Genomic DNA, 10991 nt, shown 5'->3' with positions numbered 1-10991 from the left:
TGGTTCCAACCCCAGGCAACTCAAACCCATGCAACTCAACCCATTGCTGTAACCCATGGCAACTCCACATTGCAACTCAACCCATGCAAACATCAACCCATGCAACTCAACCCTGCAACTCAACCCATGCTGTCAAACCTACAGAAGAAGCACAGGGATGCCGAAAAATGTGGAAAATACCCAATAAATTACTGGGAGTTGTATATATGGAGTGTGCTACTCTATTTGATATTGTAAAACCTACAGAGAACAATGCCTCTCCTTATGGGCAGATGAAAAAACTTTGACTTAAGCTAATGTCACTAACAACGACAAATCTTTGTGAATTATAACACTTTGCATGGTATTAATATCCATGGCTGAGTGTTGGAGAGGACTCAATGTATTTCCTGTGTTATTCCTGACATAGTCAGCAGTCCTCTGAGTATTAAAGGGATTTCTTGACGTTTTTGTTAGATACATTTTCTTATTCTGCACCATTTATCAGATACCATCAAGTAGGGTTATAACAGATAAGCCTACATGAGATAGATAGGTACACGCTTAGAAGAAAAGGTGCTATCTAGAACCTAAAAGGGATCTTCGGCTGGCCCCATTGGATAACCCTTTGAAGAACCTGTTTGTGGTTCCAGGTAGTCCTTTCGGTATGTCTATGTAACCCTGCTTCCCATCTGCTGTCATAAGGTTTCTTTTACTCTTGCCTCTCGTCTGTCGTTCCGTTTCCTGTCCCAGCGTTCTCATTCTCCCTACGACCCTTCATTTACTCTTTCACACCGTCCCGCTATTTTGCCCTCTGAGATTAGAGTCCCATTTCTCCCTCTGTTTTCCGCTCCTGTCCTGTCGGATTTCTTGTTTGATGTTGCTGTCCTGTGTCCTTTTCCCGCCCCTGTCGGTGTTCTTTGCCTTCTTCAGATGCTCGATTGGATGTGAGCAGGTCTATGTTCAGGCTACGGCCGGGCCTTTCGCTGAGCGACCTGCAGTCTGTGGTCGCGTCTCCCAGTCGTTCCTCTCTATTGACGAGGAGGATTCAGTTTCCTTTTTGATTACCATTGATATATCCAGGAGAATCATTATTTGTTGGAATACTGGAATAAAGGACTCTGTTACTATACGTCGCTTTTGGGTCCTCATTCATCAGGCGATACAGAAAGAATCCGACCAAGAGGGAACCAGCGACCTATGGATTACTCTCAACACTGCCGTCGGAGTTCCAGGAGCAATGTCTTCGGCAGAACACGAGGCAGGGAATGTTGGCTGCTCGTCAGTGCCGGTTGAGACCTGGGCGCTCAGGTCTCCGATCTCTCTGGACAGTTTCAGAGTCTCGTCTCGTCCACCAGCTACTCCTGGTCTTCCGAGTCTCCGGAACCTAGGGGTAATAACCCACCCATATTACTCTGCGGCCAGCCCACTGAGTGCGCTCTTTTCGTTCACCCAGTGGGATATTGTTTCTCTCTCCAGCCCAACACGGTACTCTAGTGAGAGAGCTCGGGATCGCTTACGTCATATCACTCCTACTGGTCGGCTCGGGAGTGGGCACAGCCTATCTGGAGGCAAGGGCTGAGTTGTTCTAACGAATTATCAGAAACTTTAAAGAGGAGATGATCCGGTTTTATCGGTTCAGTTTTTTGGGAAGGAGCTCCTGGGCCCCTGGCTTCCCTATGTCAAGGTGATCGATTCCCATAAACGGATTACTCTATAGAGTTCGCACCTCTTGCTGCATCCTGTGACGGGAAACGAGCCGGCGTTGCTCGGCTCGGTTTTTCGGAGGGGACTCCACGCTGAGGTTAAGGATGAGATTCTTCTCCCGGGAGGTTCCTTCCCAGCGTGGACTCTTTGATGCACTTCGCCATCCGATAGAACGACGGTAGATCGTCGCTCACAGGCTCTGGAGGAGAGCTCGCGTTAACGTGTTTCCCCTCTGCCGCATCTCAACCATCTCCTCCCACCGGCTCAGAGACTGAGCCCAGCAGTCTGGAGGTATTCGCATCTCGAACTAAGGAGAGTGGAACGCAGAATCACCAACCGCCTTTGCCTCTAATTGCGGTTCTGCTGACATGTTGTCATGTCATTCCAGTAAAAGCCAGAGCTCAATCAGTTAAGCGGAGGGCTTATACTGAGTGGAGCGCTATACTCAGGCTCTCCATCAAGTCCTGGACTACCTTGTCGGCGTCCATCTACGCTGGACCGTTCGCCTCTGCCAGTGCCTTGATTAGGACTCAGGGCTGGAGGGTGTTTTATGGACGAAGCATGCTCGGAAACATGACTTCCTCTCAGACAGTAGAAGCCCAGCCCCATGTTCGCCTTAGATGGTAGTCTTCTCCCAGTATCAGATGTGAGACACTACTTTAACCCTCACAGTATCTGTAACCACCAGTGAGAACCATTTTCCTTTTGATTTTTCGTTCACCTTTTACAACCTGTTGTTTGGGCCATCCGCTGCAGTATGTCATCAATCCTTCTATTAATTTGGGATTCTAGTTATCTAATCCTAGCTTGGAAACGTTTCTTGATCATGGTGAAGTGTTTAATGCTCTGCTATCCCTCCTGTGTCTTCTGTCCCCTCTACTTTCAGGAGGGAACCTGGTGATTGACAGGAGTGCCGGAGCAATATTCATGATCTGCGCACGGTTCTTCAGTCGGTCCAGACCAGCTCCCTTCCCTCCTCACCGCGTCGTATGATTGTGTATTGATCTCCTCCGGACCACTCCCCTCGGGGACGACTCGCCTGCCGCCCAAGAACGCGCAGAGTGATCGGGCTGGTGGCGCTCGACGCCGTACCGTGTTGCCTTCTTCCTCTCCCGCCGGAGCGGGATTTTTCTTTGTTAAGAAGAAGGACGTACTCTGCGCCCCTGCCGTGATTATCGAGGCTGAATGACATAACGGTTAAGAATCGTTATCCGCTTTCCCCTTATGTCGTCAGCCTTCGAGATGTTGCAGGACCAGTTGCTTACTAAGTTGACCTTCGTAACGCTTACCATCTCGTACGCATCAGAGAGGACGAGTGGTGAAAACGGTCCGTTTAACACTCCGTTAGGCATTTGGAATACCGTCGGTTCTGCCGCCGTTCGGTCTCCGCTAATGCTCCAGCTGTGTTCAGCATTGTTTAATGATGTTTCTGAGAGACAGCTGAACATTTTGTTTCGTTTACCTTGACGATATCTGATTTTTCACCGTACGCGAGATTCATGTTCAGCACGTTCGACGATGTACTCCACGCCTTTTTAGAAATTGTCTCTACGTGAAGGCTGAGAAGTGCGCCTTTCATGATCTCCTCTGTCACTTTTCTCGTTCTGTTATTTCGCTGAAGCATTCAGATAATCCCGCTGAAGTCCAGGCTGTCAGCGATTGGCCCGTCCCTAAGTCACGTGTGCGAGTTGCAGCGGCTTGTCCGGTTCGCTAATTGTCTATCGGCCGTTTCATTCGTAATGTCGTCAAAGTGGTCTGCCCCTCTCACAGCTCTGACTTCTATGTCAAGACTTGCTTTAAGTTGGTTCCGGTTCCCCCAGGGAGCTTTTGATCTCCTCAAGAAGCGTTTTACATCCCCCCTATCCTTGTTTACTCCCTGACGTCACTAAACAATCATGTCGAGGTTGACGGCTCGAGGGCGTGGGAGCCATTCTGGTCTCAGCGCTTCCAGCTGACGATAAGCGGTCCATTCTGCGCTTACTTTCTCATCGGCCTTCGCGCATCGAACGCAACTATGATGTGGTAACCGTGAACTGCTCGCCATCCGCTTAAAGGCCCCAAAATTTAGGGGGCGCAATGGCGACAGTGGTTGAGGGGGCCGACCGATCCCTTTTGTCGTTATGGACTGACCATAAGAACCTTGAGTACATCCTTCGGTCAAACGACTTAAGGCACGTCAAGCTCTTGGCGTTGTTTTTCGCCTCGTTTCGAGTTCGTGATTTCCTATGGCCGGGAAATAAGCAACACCAAGCCTGATGCCTTATCCCGTCTCTTTAGTTCTGTCGTGTGGCTTCGACCGACCCCGAGGGAAATTCTCCCTGAAGGGCGTGTTGTCGGTGACTTGTCTGGGGAATTGAAGAGACAGGGTAAAGCAAGCACTCACTCACACTGCGTCGCCGCCGCGCTTGTTCCTAGCTTAACCTTCTGTCGTTCCTGTCTCTACTCGTCTGGCTGTGCTTCAGTGGGCTCACTCTGCAAGTAGCTGGCCACCCCGGCGTTCGGTACGCTTGCTTCTATTCGCCACGGTTTTGGTGGCCTATCAGGAGCGGACACGCGTCGTTTCGTGGGCTGCTTTCGGACTGCGCGCAGGACCTAAGTCAGGTACATACTACATCACTGACGGTCGTCTCAGACCGCTTCCATTCTTCGCGACCATTGTCTCACATCGCCTTAGACTTTATTACCCGGCTGCGTCGTCTGGCGGGGAAGACTGTGATTCTTAACGGTTATCGATAGGTTCTCTAAGGCGGCACATTCATTCCCCTCGCGTAGCTTCCTTCCGCTAAGGAGACGGCACAAATCTCATGGAAGTGTTCAAAATTCATGCCTCCCGTTAGACGCCGTTTCAGACAGAGGTCCGCAATTCACGTCACAGTTTTGGGGGAGTTCGTCGTTTTATTGGTGCTTCCGTCAGTCGTCTCTTCGGGTTTCATCCCAGTCTAACGTCAACAAAAGCGGGCCATCAGTCGATTGGTCGCATATTACGCAGCTTTCGTTTCGAAACCCTGCGTCTTGGGCAGAACAGCTCCCCTGGGCTGAGTACGCTCACAACTCGCTTCCTTCGTCTGCTACCGGGCTGTCCCCGTTTCAGAGTAGTCTTGGCTACCAGCCTCCTCTGTTTTCGTCCCAGCTCGCCGAGTCCAGCGTTCCCTCCGCTCAGGCTTTTGTCCAACGTTGTGAGCGCACCTGGAGGAGGTCAGGTCTGCACTTTGCCGTTACAGGGCGCAGACTGTGAGAGCCGCCAATAAACGTAGGATTAAGAGTCCTAGGTAATGTCGCGGTCAGAGAGTGTGGCTTTCCACTCGTAACCTTCCCCTTACGACAGCTTCTCGCAAGTTGACTCCGCGGTTCATTGGTCCGTTCCGTGTTCTCAGGTCGTCAATCCTGTCGCTGTGCGACTGCTTCTTCCGCAACATCTCGTCGCGTCCACCCTGTCTTCCATGTCTCCTGTGTCAAGCCTTTTCTTCGCGCCCCCGTTCGTCTTCCCTCCCCCCCCCCGTCCTTGTCGAGGGCGCTCCTATTTACAAGGTACGGAAGATCATGGACATGCGTTCTCGGGACGTGGTCACCAGTACTTAGTGGAATTGGGAGGGTTACGGTCCTGAGGAGAGGAGTTGGGTCCGTCTCGGGACGTGCTGGACCGTTCGTTGATTGATGATTTCCTTCGTTGCCGCCAGGGTTCCTCCTCGAGTGCGCCAGGAGGCGCTCGGTGAGTGGGGGGTACTGTCATGTTTTGTCTTTGATCATGTCTTGTCCCTGTGCTTCCTCTGCTTGTCTTATTAGGTTCTTTCTCTTTCTCTCTCTCTATCGTTTCGTTCCTGCTCCCAGCTGTTTCTCATTCTCCCTACGACCTCATTTACTCTTTCACACCTGTCCCCTATTTTGCCCTCTTGATTAGAGTCCCTATTTCTCCCTCTGTTTTCCGCTCCTGTCCTTGTCGGATTCTTGTTTGATGTTTGCTGTTCCTGTGTCCTTGTTCCGCCCTTCGTGTTCTTTGCCTTCTTCAGATCTGCGTGTGAGCAGGTGTCTATGTCAGCTACGGCCTGTGCCTTCCTGAAGCGACCTGCAGTCTGTGGTCGCGTCTCCAGTCGTTCCTCTCTATTGACGAGAGGATTTCAGTTTCCTGTTTTGGATTACCATTGATTATATCCAGGAGAATCATTATTTGTTTAATACTGGAATAAAGACTCTGTTACTATACGTCGCTTTTGGGTCCTCATTCATCAGCATAACAGTTTGGTTCCAGGTAAACCCTTTCGGTTTCTATGTAGAACCCTTTCCACAGAGGTGCTCCATGTAACCAAAAAGGGTTCTCATATGGGACAGCTGAAGAACCCTTTTGGAAACCTTTTTTCTAAGAGTACTCCCCGGGTTTGGTTCCAGGTAGAACCCTTTCGGTTTCTATGTAGAACCCTTTCCACAGAGGGTTCTCCATGTAACCAAAAAGGGTTCTCATATGGGGACAGCTGAAGAACCCTTTTGGAAACCTTTTTTCTAAGAGTGTATACAAAATAGAGGAGTGTTGCTACCGCTCAGTAGAAAAGGTTTCTAAGTGGAATTCTTCCCATGTGCGCTTCTAAAGCATAGTGAAGACGAGGAGGTGCATCTAAGGACATCTACTCTGTGACACCTGAGATAGTCAAAGTTAGATGTAGTGGGTGAGAGAACAGGTTAATTCAATAGATCCATCAGCCTCTGTGCTCTCTACAGATTAAGAGGATCTTTGGGGCAAGGTGTCCTCAAATGGTCTGAAACACTTGCAAACAGCCAATTACATTGGCCGAACAAACAAAAGAAAGTTTTACTAGTAACATAGTAATATAAACCATGTATGACATTCAATAACATTGCAATACTATCAACATGTAGTCTAATTGAAAATCAGGTGGGGGCTTACTTTGACATTTTTCAGCAATTTCAGGAATTCTTTCTGTGGACAAAACAAAACGTGTGAGTTCATGAAAATTACAACAAAAAGTGAATCTCAATCACTATCAGGCATAACCCCTGATTCACCAATGAGTTATGGATGAAAGGATGCTGTATCTGTGTTGAGTGACAGGGAATAATCTGGTGGAATGAGATTACAGCATCACTGTTAGTTGCCCTGAGCCAAATCTTGGCTGGGGTTTAGCTTTTCAAAGTACTGCTGCTATTGACAACGCTCATCTAATAGACTGCAGAGGCACAGAGACCCTAACAGTAGCTAAACGTAACCTGGGCAGGATTTACAAGGTAGCACATTCTTATGTAATACTCCATTCTAAACGGAGGGGTTTCATCCTCACGTCCCTGGTGGATTACACATATTGACCAAGGCTTCCCAAAAGCATTCACAAGGTCACAGGGTCACAAGGTGTCTTAGTTTCCTGAAAAATTTACAGTGGATAGATGAAGATAATAAAATGAGATCATAACAGTATCAATACTCATAAAAGGAATAAAAGAAGAATAAGAATTATCTCATTTTAGTCTAACTGAAAAATAAGTTTAAATCCACTATTGACATTTCTCTTGTTTGTATTTTGGGACTGTATCACTTTCTATCCTCAACAATGTTGCTGTCCATGGTCCAGATCTCAATACAAGACCGGTATTCAATCAATTACAGTGGATTTCTGGATAGTGCTTCCAGAAGTGTCCCAAATGGATACGCCATGCACAGGAGGTTGGTGGCATCTTAATTGGGGAGGATGGGCTCATTGTAATGGCTGGAGCGGAATGAGTGAAATGGTATCAAATGCATCAAACACATGGTTTCATCAAACACATGGTTTCGTCCTCCCCTCAGCACAGACACCATGGTATTGATGACCATGGAGAGCGGCCTTCTTGAGTTGCATTTGGAAAGTGTTACAGAGACTACCTGTATAGTTTACAGGTAGTAGTTGACTATATTTCAGTAGTAAGAAGTTAAGACTGGATTGTCAGCAGTCAGCTGTCTTTATCAGAGAGATCTGTTCCACAATGTAATAGCAGCACATTTCTCCTACAGATGGCAGACACTGCCAGTGGGCTACCAGACACTGTCAGTAGTATACCAGACACTGCCAGTAGGCGACTAAACACTTCCAGTAGGCTACCAGACACTGCCAGTAGGCTACCAGAAACACTGCCAGTAGATGACCAGAAACACTGCTAGTAGGCTACCGGACACTGCTAGTTGGCTACCAGAAACACTGCTAGTAGGCTACCGGACACTGCTAGTTGGCTACCAGAAACACTGCTAGTAGGCTACCAGACACTGCCAGTAGCCACCCAGAAACACTGCTAGTAGGCTACCGGACACTGCCAGTTGGCTACCAGAAACAATGCTAGTAGACTACCGGACACTGCCAGTAGGCACCCAGACACTGCCAGTAGGCACCCAGACACTGCCAGTTGGCTACCAGAAACAATGCTAGTAGACTACCGGATACTGCCAGTAGGCACCCAGACACTGCCAGTAGGCACCCAGACACTGCCAGTAGGCACCCAGACACTGCCAGTAGGCAACCAGACACTGTCAGTAGGCTACCAGAAACACTGCTAGTAGTCTACCAGACACTGTCAGAAGTCTACCAGACACTGACAGTAGGCTACCAAACACTGTCAGTAGGCTACCAGACACTGCTAGTAGTCACCGATACTTGATATTGCACCGACATCTGCCATTGGCGGGACCGACACTCCAGTACGACCGACACTGCCAGTAGGCGACCGGACACTGCCAGTAGGCTACCGGACACTGCCAGTAGGCTACCGGACACTGATTTAACCCACTGCCATTTCCAGTATCAATGAATTAGATTGAGTAGCTATATGCCTGAGTGTTGTACATTTTACAGCAATTACAGGAGGGATGCTATGTTACTTCTCTATCATTGACCTGAGTGACAAAAATAATCCTTACAATGTAATTCCCTTAATACCTTTTACTATCCCCTACTAAATCTGACTGACATGGGTATTAACAGGCCAGACAGGAAAGACCTAAGTGTTTAGAAGTCAGGGTTGAGCTGTTCCATGCTACTATAACATTTGAGGCTCCTAATTATGCAGTGTGTAATGTTCATTGGAGCGCAACAGTTATTGTSCCAATGTCAAAATATAATTGGTTTGCTACAAGTTGAAGCATGTACCAACTTATTTTCATCTATATTACAGTGGTTTAGACAACATCAGTACTGGTTTAAAGCCAGTTGAAAACTGTGTAGGCATTGAAAGTTTAAATTATTCTACCTATTTGCAGTTAGGATGTCCTCTGTTGATATAATGTCCTTCTGATATTCACAGAGTAAGGCTTTGTCTCTTCCGTCATCCCTCCCACTACAAAACTACAAAGCTGTGAAGCAAAAAGAATGGTGATGTCTTACCTTTCTTAAAGCTATCAGTGTTCCACTGACGTTCAAATCCCTTGAGTGTTCTGTGGTTAGAGTGCAGTCTCTGACTGTTGACATCACTCTTTATAGCCGGACCTCTGACCCCTCCCCCGACTTAACTTTCTTGTTTAAGATGCTGTTGTCTGTCTCTCAATCCAATTATTCAATAAGCAAACACCTTTTTTTGACAACATATGGTTTAAAAATACCACAGCCAACTGATTTAAAACGTGCAATGCACAGTAAAGTACTCCCAGGGACAGAGACATGACCTTGATCTATGGTAAGTATAAAACAACAGTGATTCTCTAAAGCCTGTTGTTGGTCCCGTGGCTTACAGTATGCTGAACATCTAATACTCACAGGGTATTGCACTATAGGAAAGAGGCCTACCTTGGTAATTGGCTACAATACTTTGTAAATTAACTAAACTTTTCACCTTTGAGTGTGAAAAAATGTTCACTACTGTTCACAAGTTTGAAGTCACTTAGAAATGTCCTTGTTTTTGAAAGAAAAGCACATTGTTTGTCCATTAAAATAACATAAAATTGATCAGAAATACAGTGTAGACATTGTTAATGTTGTAAATGACTACTGTAGCTGGAAACGGCAGATTTTTTATAGAATATCTACATAGGTGTACAGAGGCCCATTATCAGCAACCATCACTCCTGTGTTCCAACAGCACGTTGTGTTAGCTAATCCAAGTTTACAATTTTAAAAGACTAATTGATCTTTAGAAAACCCTTTTACAATTATATTAGCACAGCTGAAAACTGTTGTGCTATTTAAAGAAGCAATAAAACTGGCCTTCTTTAGACTAGTTGAGTATCTGGAGCATCAGCATTTGTGGGATCGATTACAGGCTCAAAATGGCCAGAAACAAAGACTTTCTTCTGAAACTCATCAGTCTATTCTTGTTCTGAGAAATGAAGGCTATTCCATGCGAGAAATTGCCAAGAAACTGAAGATCTTGTACAATGCTGTGTACTACTCCCTTCACAGAACAGCTCAAACTGGCTCTAACCAGAATAGAAAGAGGAGTGGGAGGCCCCGGTGCATAACTGAGCAAGAGGACAAGTACATTAGAGTGTCTAGTTTGAGAAACAGACGCCTCACAAGTCCTCAACTGGCAGCTTCATTAAATAGTACCCTCAAAACACCAGTCTCAACGTCAACAGTGAAGAGGCGACTCCGGGATTCTAGGCTGAGTTGCAAAGAAAAAGCAATATCTCAGACTGGCCAATAAAAATAAGAGATTATGATGGGCAAAAGAACACAGACACTGGACAGAGAAAGATTGGAAAAAAAGTGTTATGGACAGATGAACCTAAGTATGAGGTGTTCGGATCACAAAGAAGAACATTCGTGAGATGCAGAAAAACTGAAAAGATACTGGAGGAGTGCTTGACGCCATCTGTCAAGCATGGTAGAGGCAATGTGACGATCTGGGGTGCTTTGGTGGTGGTAAAGTGGGAGATTTGTACAGGGTAAAGGGGATCTTGAAGAAGGAAGGCTATCACTCCATTTTGCAACACCATGCCATACCCTGTGAACGGCGCTTAATTGGAGCCAATTTCCTCCAACAGGACAATGACCCAGAGCACAGCTACAAACTATGCAAGAACTATTTAGGGAAGAAGCAGTCAGCTGGTATTCTGTCTATAATGGAGTGGCCAGCACAGTCACAGGATCTCAACCCTATTGAGCTGCAGCTTGACCGTATGGTACGTAAGAAGTGACCATCAAGCCAATCCAACTTGTGGGAGGTGCTTCAGGAAGCATGGGGTGAAATCTCTTCAGATTACCTCAACAAATTGACAACTAGAATGCCAAAGGTCTGCAGGGCTGTAATTGCTGCAAATGGAGGATTCTTTAACGAAAGCAAAGTTTGAAGGACACAATTATTATTTCAATTAAAAATCGTTATTTATAACCTTGTCA

General features: G+C 46.8%; 1 protein-coding gene across 1 annotated transcript in view; it reads right to left on the bottom strand.

The window, feature by feature from the left end:
* Positions 1 to 9106, bottom strand: part of LOC111964356 (arrestin-C) — a 13587-nt gene extending 4481 nt beyond the window's left edge. The window contains exons 1-2 of the mRNA XM_070443491.1: positions 9042 to 9106; positions 6584 to 6616 (exon numbers count right to left, since the gene is read on the bottom strand). Of these exons, the coding sequence (XP_070299592.1) occupies positions 6584 to 6591 (8 nt within the window). The 5' untranslated portion in view covers positions 6592 to 6616; positions 9042 to 9106. The remainder of the gene's footprint in view (positions 1 to 6583; positions 6617 to 9041) is intronic.
* Positions 9107 to 10991: the final 1885 nt, after the last annotated feature.

This window comes from Salvelinus sp. IW2-2015, linkage group LG5 (genome assembly GCF_002910315.2).
Source record: "Salvelinus sp. IW2-2015 linkage group LG5, ASM291031v2, whole genome shotgun sequence".
Classification (NCBI taxonomy): Eukaryota; Metazoa; Chordata; class Actinopteri; order Salmoniformes; family Salmonidae; genus Salvelinus; species Salvelinus sp. IW2-2015.
The sequence above is the reverse complement of the archived record's forward strand: the minus strand, read 5'-3'. Positions and strand labels throughout refer to the sequence as shown.